This window comes from Cariama cristata, unplaced genomic scaffold (assembly GCF_000690535.1).
Source record: "Cariama cristata isolate BGI_N322 unplaced genomic scaffold, ASM69053v1 scaffold31566, whole genome shotgun sequence".
Taxonomy (NCBI): Eukaryota; Metazoa; Chordata; class Aves; order Cariamiformes; family Cariamidae; genus Cariama; species Cariama cristata.
The window spans coordinates 3,661-21,227 of NW_009622047.1; the positions used below are offsets into that span (position 1 = coordinate 3,661).

Sequence of the window (17,567 nt, forward strand, 5' to 3'; positions counted from 1 at the left end):
CAAGAGTAATCATTTTTGTAGGATTTGTACTGCTGTAGGATGTGTACTGCTTATCGCTGTTCAAAATGGTCAGTATTTCACTGGGAAAGTCAGAAGGAAAAAAGATACGATTAGAGGTTTTTCTGTCTTTTCTTTCTGATTTGTACATGTTTTCCCAAATTTTTGCCTGTGGGGATTTTTTTTAGGAAAGGAACAGCTCTTCAGGTTGTAGTTAACCACAAGAATTAGGGTTTAAAGTCCACAGTTTAAATTCTTCCGGAATCTTAAGTCATAATTTCTAGCGGATTTCACTGTGTGTTTGTAATCATAGATGGATGAGTTAAAAATACTAGGGGGAAGATTGCCTAGCAGTTCTATTGCTGAAGTTGCCACGCAAGATCCTTGGCAGATACCACCTCCATATGATGCCTGTACAGAGACTCAATTTAAAAACTCTGATGACTTTAAGTTAAGCTCTCAAAGGGCTATCACGATAAAAAGAAAAATAAGCAACGTTGCAGAATTAGTTGTCTTTTATCTAGTATTTTTATTTAACTCTTTTGTAGAGTAGTTAGGCTCTCCAAAATATATTTGGTTTAAACTGTTTTATTTGGATTAATTAGATTTATTGCCCAGATTATTCTTAGCTATTTTTAAAAGGCTTTAAGGATATCTTCTATATATGTGTGTTAAAATTAAATTGGTATACTGTTAGTGTATTTTTACTGTTGTAACAGGAAAAGCATTTTGACTTTTTTTTAAATGAGCAATCGTATGTATAATCAACTTGGTTAAAACTTCCTTCCTGGTAAGTGCAGCACTTCCTTTGCATCTGGATATGAGGGCGAGCAAGAAAAGCAGAACAGCTTAAACAAAGAAATTTTTTGTGTGAATGATCTTCCTTTAAAAAAATAGGAACTTCAGAAATTAAACAAATGACTCGTCTGCAGCAATTCAGCCTTTATTTTATTAGCAGGTAACATTTCCTTGTGCTTTGTTCAGTTATAGAGGTGGTATGTCCACAGTCGTTGCTTTCCGGAACTTGAAAAAACAATTTTAGTTAGCATGCTATGTTGTGTGAGTTTAACCTTGTATATTTTTATCTTCTTGTTTTGTTATCTGCTAAGGCATCGTTACATGGGGTTTAGTTTTTCCAGCAGTAGAGAAAGATTTTATGTGTAAAAAGCGTTGTCTGGAGAAGGAGTTCAGTGTGCTGCTGTAATTTAGCTTGTGCGAGCACGCTCAATCAGCACTGCCTTCCTCTTCCAAGTTCTTGGTGAATAATTTCCACTTTAATATTGTTCAGTGGAGATTAACTGTGAGCAACAGCATTTTTTGTTTACTGAAAGCTGATGAGGTAGGCTAATCGTGTTCAGTGTTGTTTTACAGGTGTTTTAGGTGTGATTTGATGTATAGGGTAATAAATCAGCATCAGCTTAGGAGTTTTTTCTTCTGTAACGAACTAATAGTTTATACTGGAAGTGTGTACTTTTAAAATGGATGGATGTTATCAGTCTGGTGAGTTGATTTATTTAAAAGAAGCACATCTAAGGATACTAGGCTTGAGTTTAGATGCATGTTAAATATCTGTCTTCAGAAGTAGTCACTGACTTTTGAATCCTAAGGGCTTTTTTTGGTCTAAGTCCTTCATTCCTCATCACTAAAAAGAGAGGCAGAGGAAAATGGGAATAGGCTTACCTCTATCCAGTCTGCAAATAAATTGCTTGTTTTCTTACTTTCTGTCATTCCTGAAGCTTGAGGGGATCACGTTCTGCTCATACACAGTACCATGTCTTTTGATTTCTATGAAAATCCACTTATGTTGATATCAGCAGCATTAAAACAGATGAGGCATCAGAAGAATGAGTGCTTGATCAAACAGAAGCAAGAACAGATCACTATGGATGAAATATATAGTCAGACTGCTTATCCTCAGTGAAATCTGGGAAGGCTGTTTAAAAGCTCTATTTGAATTATTTAATCATTGGAGGTTTGGGGTTTTTTTACATATGGTATTGAATTGAATAGATTACATCTGAGGTGGTTTATGTAAATCGAATATTTATGACCAGAAATTAAGGGGAAGGGGAAATATAAAAAGCATATACATAGCAAGATTCTGACTGGCCTGTGATTTTAATTAAGAAGCTAAAAATAAGAGTAAAGAAAAATGTAAATGTGAAAGTAATCAAGTATTTACATGTTTTGCTAGATTTCTTCTGGCATGGAGTTGGGGGATTATGAACAGCCCGTTGTTATGAGAGAGGAAAACAAACGAAGGAGAAGAAGAATGAAACCTCATTGTATGTCGAGTAGTTTGTCGTCAATGGAACTGATATCCATTGAGTTCATTTTACCTACAAGCAACAAACATACTAAAGTACCGGAAAAGATGTTACTCGAAATAGCTGGCAACTGTACGGTTGAGCAAATGAAAGCACAGATTTGGATGCGGGCAATAGAGATGAGTCAAACCGCAGAGTTCTACCACGCATTCACCCCAGATCAATTTATTCTGCAGTATCAGAAGAAAGGGCAGTGGTATGAAATTTATGATAAACATCAAGTATTACAGACATTGGACTGCATACTGTACTGGAAAGTGTTACAGAAAAAGGTAGGCAAGATCTATGTTGTCCAGAAACAAAAACCATCAGAAGAAGTTCAGGAATTTCAGCGGCAACTTAACAATTTAATTGGTTATGATGTCACTGATGTAAGCAACGTGCATGATGATGAACTAGAATTTACCCGTCGCAGATTAGTCACTCCACGAATGATAGAGGTGGCCTGTAGAGATCCTAAATTGTATGCAATGCACCCATGGACTACGTCTAAGCCACTCCCAGAATATTTATTTAAAAAGATCACTAATAATAACATTTTCATAATCATACATAGAGGAACAACTAGCCAAAAAATTAAAGTTTCAATAGATGACACTCCAGATACGATTCTCCACAGCTTTTTCACAAAAATGGCAAAGAAAAAGTCTTTGATGGACATTCCTGAAGATCATAGTGAACTGGATTTTGTTCTCAGGATTTGTGGTAGAGATGAGTACATTACTGGAGAGACACCAATCAAAGATTTTCACTGGATAAGACAGTGCCTTAAGAACGGGGAAGAAATCCACCTTGTCTTAGACAATCCTCCTGACCCGAATGAGGATGAGGTTCAGAAGGAAGAGTGGCCCTTGGTGGATGACTGTACAGGAGTTACAGGGTATCATGAACAATTGACAATAGATGGAAAAGATCATGAGAGAGTCTTCACTATCTCTTTGTGGGATTGTAATAGGAAATTTAGGGTGAAAATAATTGGCATTGATATCCCAGTTTTACCAAGAAATACTGATCTTACTGTGTTTGTGGAGGCTAACATTCAACACGGGCAGCAGCTCCTTTCACAGAGGAGGACTTCATCGAAGCCTTTTACTGAGGAGGTTCTGTGGAATATTTGGTTGGAGTTTGATATCAAAATTAAGGATTTGCCTAAAGGAGCACTCCTGAATCTTCAGATATACTGCGGCAAAGCGCAGGGTCTGTCAGCAAAGACAAACCTTCAGTCACATGAATCTCCCAACTCTGATTCAAAATGCAAAACTCAGCTTCTCTATTATGTAAATCTTTTGTTGATAGATCACCGTTTCTTGCTACGAAGTGGGGAGTATGTGCTCCACATGTGGAAAATTCCAGGCAAGGGAGAAGAACAAGGAAGTATCAATGCAGACAAACTCACATCAGCAACTAACCCGGATAAAGAAAACTCAATGGCTATCTCTATTGTGCTGGACAAATATTGTCACCCAATTGCCTTGCCCAAGCACAGGATAACATCAGATCCCCCAGGGGATAGGACACGAGCTGAAATGCCCAACCAGCTTCGCAAGCAACTTGAAGAGATCATAGCAACTGACCCACTTAATCCACTTTCTCCTGAAGACAAAGAACTATTGTGGCACTTTAGATATGAAAGCATAAAGCACCCCAAGGCATATCCTAAGCTGCTTAGCTCTGTGAAATGGGGGCAACAAGAAATAGTGGCCAAAACATACCAGTTGCTAGCTAAAAAGGAGGTTTGGGATCAAAGCACTTTAGATGTTGGACTCACAATGCAACTTCTGGACTGTAACTTTTCAGATGAAAATGTCCGAGCAATGGCAGTTCAAAAACTGGAAAGTTTAGAAGACGATGATGTTCTTCATTATCTTTTACAGCTTGTGCAGGTAAGATGTATTTGCGTTCTTTAACTCTGACTTCCGGGATTATTTGCATTACCCCATCATCATTTCCATTTTAGGAGGTCTAGTTAGTAATCCCTGGTTTTGAATTCTTCAGTGTTTAGTCAAAGCTGTGGTAGTAACCAAATTAACCCCAAACACACTTTCTACATTTCGCCTTTTGCCTATGTTGTTATTTTTGTGTTACCATTACCTTGTGTCTTACAATTTGCGTCTTGTGTTTACAGTAGTATGGTTTTCTGGAAATTGTCAACACTAGCACAGCTATGATGGGAGCAAATCCTAATTGTGCTGTCTCTAATCCTGTTTGTATCAGGTGTGAATCACACAGCACTGAAGAATTGTTGACGAGCTTTACCAATAGTTTAGAATGAGTGTAGACAGAAAGTAAAAGCAGATGTTGACATGGGCAAGGCCTGAAGAAAAATCTGAGGTTGGGGTTTAGGTCAAGAATAACCATGTAGTTACATAGGATGTTGCAATGACTTCAGTCTCGTACTGTTAAGAGGACCAAATTTATCTAGAAGCTTCCAAAAAATTTTTAAAAGTAAATAAAGTGTTGCTCGGACTCCATAATAAGATTAATTCATTCTGAGAAGTGGGGTGAAAAATTGTGTTTTAGTGGCAATGAATCACCGCTGTATCAATTTGAAGCGCTTTGTGTGTGGATCTGCCAGATGAAACCTCAGGAAAGTTTTGTATCAGTTATACAAGAAAATTGGTTTGTTTGCTTTTTTGCAACATGGTGCCAGAGCTGGGCAGCCTGTCAGTGGCAAAGTCACGTCTGATGGCTGATGAAAGGTGTAGCCCTGCGGTTCTTCCTGGTAAATGTGTCCCCTGAAGCAAGGCAACTCTGCAGGCTTCCCACACCCGACAGGGCTCTGCTTCGTCTGGAAAGGCTGTCGCCCCACAGAGCGGGAAATACTTTTTTCAAAGAATCAGAGGACAAAATTGGCATTCAAAAATTAAAAAAAAAAAAAGGAACTACTGCAGCTAGGGAAGCTGCGGGATGGGGCTTTTAATTTCTGCAGGTTTAAAGAGAGTCTGGGTTCCCAAGAAAATTGAGTTAGTATTTCAGATTTTGCTGTGCATCAGTAGTGCTTTAAACAAAGCCTTTTTAGCCTTGTCTTTGCGTGTCTGAAGATTAGGCTCCCGAGGCAGAATTTATGCACTTCTGCTTTAACCAAAGAAGTCGCTACGGTTACCTCATTGGGCCTCCCACGTAGCTACTGCTATATATATGCTTGGCTTGTGAGCTTTTGCTATCTACATGTGGCTCAGCAATTTTATTCGGTTTTGTATCCAAATTAGGAGTTTGGGATGGTGATTGGTTGATATCAAAGTACGTGAGAAAATGGGGGAAATACTGGGTTTTTTCCATTTGTTTTTGAAATTACTTGTTTTCAGGAAGTACAAATCTTGAGAGTTTTAAAAAGAATAAATTTCTCTAACAATAAATTAGATTACTGTAGCATAAAATCATAGTAGCTTAACTTCACGATGTCATTTTTAGTAAGAGATGTAGTGAGAAATTAAAAGATTGCCATCCCCCAAAAGGAGAAAAATACTAGATCCCAACTTTAACCTCTCTGCTGCTTCCTTCTCTTTCCTTCCTTGGCTAACAATGGAGCATGGGCCGTCAGCATCCTGCAGCAAAGTGTAGGTACCACAGTGTATTTGAAAATCTACATTTTTCAGAGAATGGATGTCAGCCATTCCTCTGCTCTAATGGGCACATCCATGATGTCTCTTCTGCAAATGGTCATCACTTTTCACATGCATGCCTTCATGAAAGCTTTATGGCTTATTTCACTCTGCACAGGATATTCCCATTTTACCTTCCAGTAGAGTCAGAAATTAAATAAACATTTTATTTCCACCCAGGTTTATCCCAAATAGAAGCAGCCATGCCATAAATAAACATTGAGCACCCTATAGAGGTCTGTTCTCTGTGCAATTGATAAAGCATGCATAGGATAGTTAAAATACAACAAAATCCATTGTAAAACAAACACCAAGGACTGAACTGCATGTATATGGCAGTGAGTAAAGCTCTTCTGCTGCTGAATTGACAAGGCAAAGATAGGTGCAGGGACCTGATGAAGTGCCAGCAGATGTTTTTTAATGGCTAGCTTTTGTTGTTGCTATTCAAATGTTGATATTTGTATTTTAACATAAAAGAAAAATGGGATTGGCTTTTAAAAATAATTATTTCTAAAACTTAGGCACGATAAGGATGCTCATAATACATTTTTCTAATATTCTTTTATGTTAAAATGTATTGGCAACCTTAATATAAGGAGGTTTTGTTTTGAAGCAATGGCTGGTTGTTTGGCTGTATTTCATCCTTTTTCAGGGATAAGCACTGAGAACATTCAGCAAAGTGTATACCAGAATGAGGTTTTTAATAGGCTTTCTTGGAACTGTAAGCAAATCCATTTAAATTTATGTAATAATTATTGCTTTTGGGTGCCTTATTGCAGTGAAAATTAATTTTTATTGAAAACCTCTCATACCTCGTAATCTCATACACAAAGTAAAAGGATCTGTATATTTTAAAATTAGTTTATGTTTGTGAGTTCTCATTATCTTTCCTAAATAAGATGGTGTTGCTTGGGGAAATAAAACAGTGTAGGAGAGGCAGTCAAGACAGTTCTTGCAGAATTATGATATTGCAGAAGGGCAAGTCTGGTGCTTGGCTTTCTTGTCTGTCTCTTAGCCAGCAGCTGGAAAGAATAAGCCTCCGCAGCATTTTCATACGTTGGTTAATTCTAGAAGGCTGACTGAAAAAACTCAATTTTTTTTCTTTTTTTTTTTTTTTTTTTTTGAATAAACTCACAGGACAATTTACATTTTAGAAATGTGTGGTTTTTTAATAATAAAAAATACAACTGTGTGCCGCAGTACTTTTAAGAGTTTATAAAACCCTGTGATTAGTTTGATGAATTTAGTAGACCTCTGCTGATGGCTTGGTTGCTTCTTTGCAAGCTGCAGACCACAGTGATCTTGAAAGACCCATTATATTCTGTTGAATAACTATTGCTAGAGGTTTGCATACTTTGTTGCTTCTGAAAGCTGAGCGTACTAGATGCACCCGGCTCTCTGCACATCCCTTTGTTTTTCCTTAATCTCCCTACGTGCTGCTTCCTGGCCCTCCATTTCCAGAACCTGAAGCCATTCACGACAGGGATCTTGTGACTGTTCCAGAGATTGTATGCCGCTTATTTCTCTTTTCTTGTGATGGGATATACATGCATACCTTTTTTACACCATTAATCTTAATACAAACCTGCTGTAAACTTGAGTCCCTCAAGCAACAGGAGAGAAGCTGCTGGAAAAACCACGTGGAGAGGACAAGTTCCCTGGCACAACACAGAACCTGGAAGTGTGCTAGTTTTCTGGTAGACCAATTCACTTGGTTAGTGGGATGGGGGAGAGAATAACAGCAAAAAAATTCCAAACCTGACACTTCAAAAAAGTTGTTGACTTGTTTCCACCCTTTTTGGCCGTAGCTTGGAAATATCTGTGGGCTTGGGTGGAAGGGAGCGGCTGTTGGAAGAGAAAAAATACATCTGTGCTCACAGAGTCATTAAAAAAAAAAAAGCTCTGGTGAAGTCTTCCTCTTAATTGTACCCAATTAATATAGGATATGTATCAGAGCCTTTATTCTATTTTGTCATTCGTTTAGGGGCTAAAGGCCAGATTAGTTGCTCCAAAAGGCTGATGCTGTATCCCATGGTTGCTGGGGAACCCAGCAGTGAACCCTGGTGCTCCAGTCCCAGAGTGGTGGATGTTGTCAAAGACTGGTGTTTTATTATTGAAAATGTTTATTAAATAATGATTACAAATATGTCATTTCATTTGGCAATAATCTTTCCAAGCCATCTCAGTGTCATTCAGACTGTTTTCTGATCTTCCTGGTTTTTGCTGTGGCCTGAGAATGATGTTGCTTTGTCCACATGCCTTCATGGGCTCAGGTGGGTCTCACTGGTTAACTACTCCCTGCATTGCTTTGTTTGGTGCACTAGTAATATACCTGAAAATAACCTGTTGCAAAGAAAAAGTGCTTCTTGAATCAGACACTGAGAAGCCTTGCTTTGGTTTTGTCAACTTTGTTTCCTCGAAAGACCTACTTTGTTACACATTTTCTACTCCTGCAGCCATGTGTTCTCTAGATGCCCTGGGTAAAGTATAACTGCAGTGGGATCTTAAATATGTTAATAACATCTTCTATGTTTGTATTACTCAGGCTGTGAAATTTGAGCCATATCATGACAGCGCATTAGCCAGATTTCTGCTAAAACGTGGTTTGAGAGTAAGTACTTCAAAATACAGCCAACTTATGATAAAGTTACTGGCATTATTAAAACCCTTTGTCAAGACTTGCGTACTGATTGTAGTATTTTTCTTTACCTCTAGAACAAAAGAATCGGTCACTTCTTGTTTTGGTTCTTAAGAAGCGAGATTGCCCAGTCCATGCATTACCAACAGAGGTTTGCAGTCATCCTAGAAGCCTATCTTAGGGGCTGTGGAAAAGCGATGCTACATGATTTCATGAAGCAAGTTCAAGTAATTGAATTGCTGCATAAAGTCACAATGGAGATAAAATCGGTTTCTGCAGAAAAGTATGATGTCACTTCTCAAGGTATTTGCTAACAGGCATTTCTTCATTTGTAATAATATTGTTTTTTCTCTATGGGTGTGAAAATCTAGGCAGCAAATCGTACTGTTTATTTAGAAAATTCATGAATAAATTACTGTCAAAGGGCATCATTATTATGTCTTTTAAAATGCCAGGGTAAGTTAATAGTGGTTGAACCAATAATACATTTGTTTGCTCATTGCGCCCCAAAAGGGGAGGAATATCAATGTCATAGAAACCCAGTACTTTCCCATGCTTTGGCTTATCTTCTTGAACCTCATGCCGTGCAACTGGGAAACAGATAAGTTCTTGTACATAACCCTTAGCTGAACGCCAGCACTGAAGAAGGAAACAACCCAGGACACAAATATTAACTGGAAATAAAGAGAAAAAGTGTCACTTGCCAAGAAATACAACCTTACCCTAAGCAGTCACTAGGACACTCTTGGCAAGAAGACTGGGGAGGAGTCCGGTACAGCCTCTGCTATGCTACGAAAGAAGTGAGTGGATCAGCAGTGAGTGTACAGAGCACATCTTTGGGGCTTTGCGATGTGCTGAATAGGAGTCCTGTAAGACACAGATGGTATCGTTATTTCTAGTTCTTGTAAGCACTGCTTTGGAAGCCGCAGTAGGGTTATGCAATGCCTGTTTACCTCTGGGTTTTGCCTGTCTTCACGTTTTTTTTTCCCCAGCTTCCTTAAAAACTTGTTTATCATAATTCCTGTTAGTCGCTTGGTGTTGGGAGTAAATGCAAGAATATGTATGACAATATTCAAATTCTAAAAGCTGTAGAGAGACCAGCTCTTCCTGCATATTCAGTCTGGTATGTTCCAGGCCAGGAAGACCTTGGTTCGCAAAGCCTTTCCACTCTGGTTATGCAGAAGTTGCCGTGGTGGTGTTTCAAAAGAAATTTGAAGGAAATACACATTTATTCTTCAATTTATAATGTAGTATCAGTTATGTTACCACATAGTGTGAGTTAGGGGACTTACTGAACCCCCATACAAAATATTCTTTCTAAACAACTTTCTAAAATTTACCTTAAAATGCTCTATAATCTAAATGTATTTAGTCAGAATTCCACGTTTGGAAAGAAACTTTACAGCCTTGCTGATGTACATGTCTGTAACAGCAGTGGTTTCCATAATACATTATCTTTTAAGGATATGTGGGCAAAGAAGAAAAGCTTCAGGAGAAGGCAATCACATTAACACCCACCAGGTTTCGAAGTTAAAGAATCTTTGTATGTAACATACAGCAGAACATTAAAAGATGACTTATATAATTGACATTTTCACTGAATAAGGCTTCCTGAAACTGTAGAGTGTCCTACTAATGCTATGTCTAATTTAATTTATTCTCAGATTATTGAGGATATGATTTTTCCTACAGGCACCCTCTACTTCTTACATTTTTAGAAATGTATATTGTAAAATGTCTTTAGTTTATTGCTTCTTTTTTGTCCCATCATTTCTAATGTTCATAGTTGTTTATATTTTCAGTCTGAATGTTTCAGACTGTTTCATTTCATTCTGTCATGCAACCTTATCTAGTTCTTGTATATATATTTTTCTTCCTCCAGTATTTGTGGATTTTTTTAAAGAATAAATTCCTTCCTGTTAAGTCAATACTAGACCAGGAGCAATCATGCTGTCAAACTGTTTCTTTCACTTTTCATGTAATCTTGTCATGATTTAACCCCAGCCAGCTTATATTTGAACATAGTGAGTAATAATAAATAAATAAATTCTTAAGATCATAATATTACAGCTTACATAGGATTATCTGCTTTCATCACTGCTCTGTCTCCCAAGAATGTGTCTATGCAGCTGTTTCTTCTCTCAAAATGCATAGCACTTTGTTCTTAAGCCAGATCAACTTGAAAATTGTTTTAGCAAGTGCCTTCACTTGCATTTTAAAATCAGCTAATTCGTAGTCTTTACTAGCTTGAATTGGTTAGCATACAATTTTCAAATTACATTGCATTACAATGAGGAGACTTACTGAAATCAAGCTAGATTTGTCTAGGAAATCAGTAGTTACATTTTAGAAAGCTGTTTCGTGACCCAGGTTACTACAACCTAGGGGGTTTTTGGTTTTGGGTTTTTTTGGGATTTGTTTGGTTGGTTTTTTTTTCCGGAAAGGTGTTTAATTGTAAAGTCCACTTATTAGCTCCTGTATATTCTTATCAGATTTATTTATTTTTTACTGGAAGAGATACCACGTTGGTCACCTGGCACTGCTAGGTAGTTATTTTCTAAAAACCTCTAGGATAGGTGTAACATTTGTGTTCTGTCAAGTAATTCTTTTGGCTTGACTTTTTTAATTTGATAGTAGCTTTTGAAATGTCTTCATTTTCTGGACATGAGCCGGCAATGCTCACTGGCAGCCCAGAAAGCTAACGGTATCCTGGGCTGCATCCCCAGCAGTGTGACCACCAGGTTGAGGGAGGGGATTCTGCCCCTCTGCTCCTCTCTGATGAGACCCCCCTGCAGTACTGCCTTCAGCTCTGGGACCCCAACACAAGAAGGACAGGGACCTGTTGGAGTGAGTCCAGAGGAGGCCATGAAGATGATCCGAGGGCTGGAGCACCTCTCCTGTGAGGACAGGCTGAGAGAGTTGGGGTTGTTCAGCCTGGAGAAGAGAAGGCTCCAGGGAGACCTTAGAGCAGCCTTCCAGTACCTAAAGGGGACTTATAAGAAAGATGGGGCCAGATTTTTTGGTAGGGCCTGTAGTGATAGGACAAGGGGTAATGGTTTTAAACTAAAAGAGGGTAGATTCAGACTAGATAAAAGGAATAAATTTTTCACAATAAGGCCGATGAAACACTGGAACAGGTTGCCCAGAGAGGTGGTAGATGCCCCATCCCTAGAAACATCCAAGGTCAGGTTGGACGGGGCTCTGAGCAACCTGATTGAGTTGAAGATGTCCCTGCTGACTGCAGGGGGCTTGGACTAGATGACCCTTAAAGGCCCCTTCCAACCCAAACTATTCTATGATTCTGTGATTTTATGATTTTTTATATCAAGTATCCAGATCCATCTCTAGCTTTCTCATTACAGTTTTTTTTGCTGTTTAATTTTTATCTCCAGAATTACTTGAACATGTACATGCAGCCTCTGCTCTGTAGCTGCAGTTTCTTTCAGAACAGTGTTCAGGTCTTTGTCCTGATGCGAGGTAGTACCCAGTGTATTGCTTATGCTGCTAACACCTGCTAGCTGAAGTGAGCCAAGTGTATCGCAGGTAGTATAATGGATACTGTTGTAAGCTGAAGATTCAGAAGCTTGATTTTTTATGAATGAAAAGATTCAGTTTATATATGAACACTGAAATTCTTGTTCGTGTAAATATACAGCAAATTTTCTTCTTACTGGAATGTGATATTAACGAGGCTGCACTATGAAACCAGTTTTAGGAGGATATGAAATTCAGTATCTCTATTGTTGGAGTCCTTATGATTATAGTATAATTGACTCAAAGAATTCAAAAACCACAAGTCTGTCTGCAAGAGCAATGAGGTAGGTCAAAATAATACTGGAAAACGCGAGGTGCTTTTAAATGCCTCCTCCTTCAGAGCCTTTCAGTTAGATAGTTCGACATTTCCTTGGCAGTTATATGGGCAAAATATTTTTTGGTGTGTTGTACTGTGTTTTGGTTTAAATGAAAGGTAACATTTTAATGTAATCTCCTGAAACTTCAGAAGAACAGCAAGTACTGTGCAGTGCTTCTAACACTGTGTAGAGGGCACATGGCTTGTGAGATGCTTGAAGACTTTATCTTTAGCAATCTGAAACACCTCTGATCATTAATAATGCAAATTAAAGAGTCTTCCTCCATTCCAATAAATCAGGAGATCCTTGAGGAAAACAATTTAAAAGGTAGCTAAACAGAGAAGTTTTTTAGCTAAATGATGATACTTAACAAGTTTGGTTACCTGTAACTTTTTTGCCTTCCAACTTTTGATTTCATTGTGTTTTCTTACTTGTAATTGCAGTTGTTGCACAGCTGAGACAAAAGCTTGAAAAACTGCAGAGCAGCAAACTTCCAGAAAGTTTTAGAGTTCCGTATGATCCTGGGCTAAGAGCAGGAGCCCTAGTGGTAAGTATATTCTGAGTTTCTACTAATTCTTTTTGGAAAAAATCTCCTATTTGCAAGTATGTGTATTGGTAAAAATTTTTGCTAATATGTCTAATGTCTTATTTCACTGTGAATACCATGACATTTCTTGGACTCAGTTAAGTTTTTGTTCCCAAAGCTATTAGCATTTTTCTAAATGTAATAACATGCCACCATGCACTAAAAAAAATGCAGCAACCCATAAAATCCTAGTCATTAAATGGCAATTACAATTTTTCTGTTAGTTTAATACAGGTTAATTTAACCAGGTAACTAACGTGGTTTTTTGTTGTTTTTTTTTTTTACATTAAATATCTGTGTAAAACTGTTTTATCTGACTTCAGGGGCTTTGGGATATTCGGTTTCTATTCCTCCAGTTACTTTTTCAGTCTTATCCTGATTCATATCTGTCATGAAGGTTTAAGTCCAGACCTTCATCTTACTAACAAAAATACCTGCCTCAGCTATTTCTGATTTTTCAATATCTCTCTGTTGCTTTTGTTGTTTTTATTAGAAAATACATTGAAATTTTGTTAGAAATACATTAAGAAACACTTTGGTTTTTCTGTGTTGCTGTCTCCAGTTTTGTGGTGAGATTGCAGTGGTTTATGTCAACTCAGAGTTAAAATTAATAAATCATCAGATGTGTAGTGAAAGGGAAAATTGGCTCGTGCATCTACTATGCAATGTGAGGTTTGGGTAAAGCACAGTGAAGATCCTTGGATTCGCTTGAGGTGCAGCAAGGAGCCTACAAGGAAAGAATCCCGTGATTTTTCTTTTAGCTAAGGACAGACAAAGCATCCAACCCAAGGAAGTGCAGAATAGTAGGGTACTCATTTGGGTAACTGGTATTAGTTGTCTAGATCTGGCCATGTTTCTGTTAAATAAATCTGTGCCTTGATAGACAGGCTATCAGCTAGTCTGTCTTCAAGCTGAGAGAGTTAAACATGTCCTAGTTGGGCATGACTGAGGTACTGTCAGTACAGAAGTCAATTCAAACATTGTCTACTCAGAGACACAGAATTTGTGTCTTCTTAAATATTTTTTTCTTGATTGTATTTCTTTCTCGTTAGTCTTCTGTGTACAAAAATCACCAACTGCTTGACAAAAAGTTGATTTCAAAATAAAATAAAAGATCTTTCTGGATTTTCTAATTTTCCTTCGCTTAGGAAGTATTCAGCCCTACTAGGACCTTCCTAGACGAAGGAAGCAATAGATTTATGAGGGAAGGTAGCTACGTCAAAAAATAGACGGGTTAGAACCTTTTTTTTTTTCCCCAAACGGTATGAGCAAAAATATTTGATATAACAAACTGTACTGTTAAGCTTTCATTTCATCTTCATTCTAGCAAGTGTTATTTGTCCATAACCTTCAAACCCTGAAATGTGACTAGTCTAAACCATATATTAGAAGCAAAATCAGTGTTTCTAGTAGATTCAAAGATTTAACAACTTATTTCCCTTTTAAAAATAAGGATGGTAAAAACTGTTTTGTTTTAAACTACAAGCTCAGAACCTCCATCTATGAAACATGAATATTCCAAAATACTCTTCTCTGATGTCATTGATTCTGTCAGCTCTCAAACAGTAATGTGCAATTGCTTTTGTTGTTTAGATGGCTTTATTGTACATAGTAATGTTCAACAAAGAACCAGGAATTCCAGAATAGAAAGTATTACATACTAGAGTTGTATTAGACATAATTAGAAAACATTTGAAATAATGCAAATTCAGTAGTTTCAGTGCTGAATTTCTCAAGATGAAAAATGTAATAAAACTAAATAGGGAATTTATTTTCTTATTTTATGAGTGATTATGTTAAATTAGTTTCACAAATGCCATTCTCCCCATGAACGATTTGCTAAGGGAATTGAATCAAGCAATCTGGAATAACTGAATTTGCTAGAAGTCACAAGGGTGAATGATGTGGTAGATTGCATTGGACAATGATTACGTTCCGGTTTTGCAAAGCACCTGTCAGAGTGGTGTTGTGAGGGTCCATATTTGCCAGTTTTGTCAGAATCTCTTATTCCTGGTTTAAAAGATTTTTTTCTGTCTGAAGCAGATTTACAAACTAAACCCAGTTTCAGAGAGTCACGGCATACTTTTTCCTTTGCCATGGACAGTGTTAAAAGTTGTGCAGGTTCAGCGAGGCTTTATGTGCCAATTGAATACTATTCCTTACATGTGCTTTCAGTGTGTTTCTTGTGGTATAACTGATTGGAAGTCGGTAAACTACTCTTTAACTGGTGTGTAAAAAGGTTAGTTATGTTGCTGTTGGAGTACAATGGCTAACAAGCAATAAACATGTCTTTCACAGATAGAAAAATGTAAAGTAATGGCATCTAAGAAGAAGCCCCTCTGGCTTGAGTTTAAGTGTGCAGATCCAACAGCACTATCGAATGAAACCATAGGCATAATCTTCAAACATGGAGATGACCTCCGTCAGGACATGCTTATTTTACAGGTATGATAGCTAAAATGTATAAAATTAATAATGTGAATATTTTAAAATATTTTAAAATTCTTTTGCTTTTCAGAAGTCTGTATACCTTATCTTTACTGTCCATATGAAATATAAGGTTGTCTTTTTTTAAAACTGTGTATGGCAAGGCTGACATCAAAGCTGGATCTTCTTTCTTGTACTACAGTTTTTTTATTTTGCTGTTTTGTGGGTTAACCCCAGTGGGATGGGGAAAGAGGAAAGGAAGAGTAAAAGCAAGAAAACTTGTGGCTTCAGATAAAAATTGTTTAATAAGCAAAGGAGAAGTGGAAGAAGAGAGAAAGAAAACAAAACAAGTGGTGCAAAGGCAGTCACTCACCACATCCCATGGGTAGACCAATACCCAGCCAGTTCCTGCGCAAAAGATGGTTAACCTAACTAACCCCCTTCCTCTCTGTTTTATTACTGAGCATGACATTATTCAGCATGGAATATTTCTTTGGTTGGTTTGGGTCATCTGCCTGATTGTGTCCCCTCCCGACCTCTTGTGCATCCCTGATCTAATCACAGTGGTGCAGAGTGAGAAACAGAGGCAGCCTTGATGCTTTGCAAACACTGTTCAGCAATACCTGGAACATCAGTGTGTTACCAGCATTGCTTTTGTCACCAACCTGAACCACAGCACCATATGAGCTGCTCTGGAGAAAATTACTGCATCCCAGCCAGACCCAGTACATACTGTTACCCTGTTTTCTCCTGCCGTGTGCCATACATACTTCACATTTTGGAATTCTAGAGAAGGAATCTTATTTTGTGCAAGATGGCCAGTTTTTCTGATGAAGCATTTTTATTGTTTATTTATGCAATGGGTGAAGTTGCAAATGAAAAAGAAATCGGCAGGTAGCATTGCTCTAGTAATATTTCAGTGATTGTTCTGAGAAACTGGTTTGTTAGCACTTTTGGGGATATTTGTAGGAAAAAAAATGGACATACTTGCTAATGTATTCAATCTCAGCTCATGTAGAAATCATACAGTATGTTTTTTAATACTGTATAAAACAGTAGAGATTGCCTGGGCACAGGTTCTGTAAATGCTAATCTTGAATGGCTGCACACTTTCTGTATTTATCTCTTAATCTGTAAAATAGACAAGTAAGTTTAGCCCCATCTCAGAAGTCTGGGTAGCATTATTAGTGTGAGTAATAAGAAATGTCCAAATAATTGGAGGTAACTTAATCATATATGTTTGTTTTTACTAGATTCTTCGAATTATGGAATCCATTTGGGAAGCAGAATCCTTGGACCTCTGTTTGTTACCTTATGGTTGCATTTCTACAGGGAACAAAATAGGTATGTGATCACACTACTGTGATTAGAAATTCCAAATACCATAGTTACAGAAGTTGCATATAGGAGAACTATTCTAGTATGCACTGTGGTCCTGAGATAAATAGCAGTTTATTACACTTTCAGTTGCATCTTACCCTTCTGATGGGTATCCTTCAACTGCTGCACTAGCTTCACTGACTGTGATTCCTGTGCAAGTCCAAGTGTTTGGATCCTGCTGCAAGTTTCTGTTTAATAACAATATTTGGTATGAAAAAGCAGTGAAAGTGAGTGACTGATTCAAGATGTGTTTTAATGTGTTCATAAGAATAAAATAGAGAAAAGAGTTAAAATAGCAAAACATTTATGTTTTTTTCTTGACCTAAAGCTTCATACCCTATACTACATAGAATCAACAATATTACTCAACAGGATGCTCAGGCAATATTTCTCAGTGGACATTAGTTCGTGCAGCACAGATGATCTATTTTCCAGGATTCATGGTGGGAGAAATCAAGTAGTTGCTTACAAAGCTTCTGGAGAGTTGTGTGATGGTGTGTAGATGTATTGGGTTTGCGTGGCAAGGTTTTGGTAGCCAGGGGCTACAGGGATGCTTTCTGTGAGAAGATGCCAGAAGCTTCCCCTGTGTCCAAGACAGACCAGCTGCTAGCCAAGGCTGAGCCCATCAGCGACAGTGGTGGCGCCTCTGGGATAACGTATTTGAGAAGGGGGAAAAGTTGCTGCACAACAGCAATTGCAGCTGGAGAGAGGAGTGAGACTACATGAGAAGACCAGCCCTGCAGCCCCCAGGTGAGTGCA

The 17,567-nt window shown here is 37.9% G+C and overlaps 1 protein-coding gene across 1 annotated transcript; it reads left to right on the forward strand.

Moving 5' to 3' along the window:
* Positions 1 to 2,203: 2,203 nt before the first annotated feature.
* Positions 2,204 to 16,772, forward strand: PIK3CG (phosphatidylinositol-4,5-bisphosphate 3-kinase, catalytic subunit gamma; the record flags this gene model as incomplete). The annotated part of the gene is made up of 6 exons (XM_009702204.1): positions 2,204 to 4,207; positions 8,472 to 8,537; positions 8,642 to 8,867; positions 12,859 to 12,962; positions 15,300 to 15,446; positions 16,682 to 16,772. Coding segments are annotated over exons 1-6 (2,638 nt in total), but the record flags the coding sequence as incomplete, so codon positions are not given.
* Between the last annotated feature and the right edge of the window lie 795 nt (positions 16,773 to 17,567).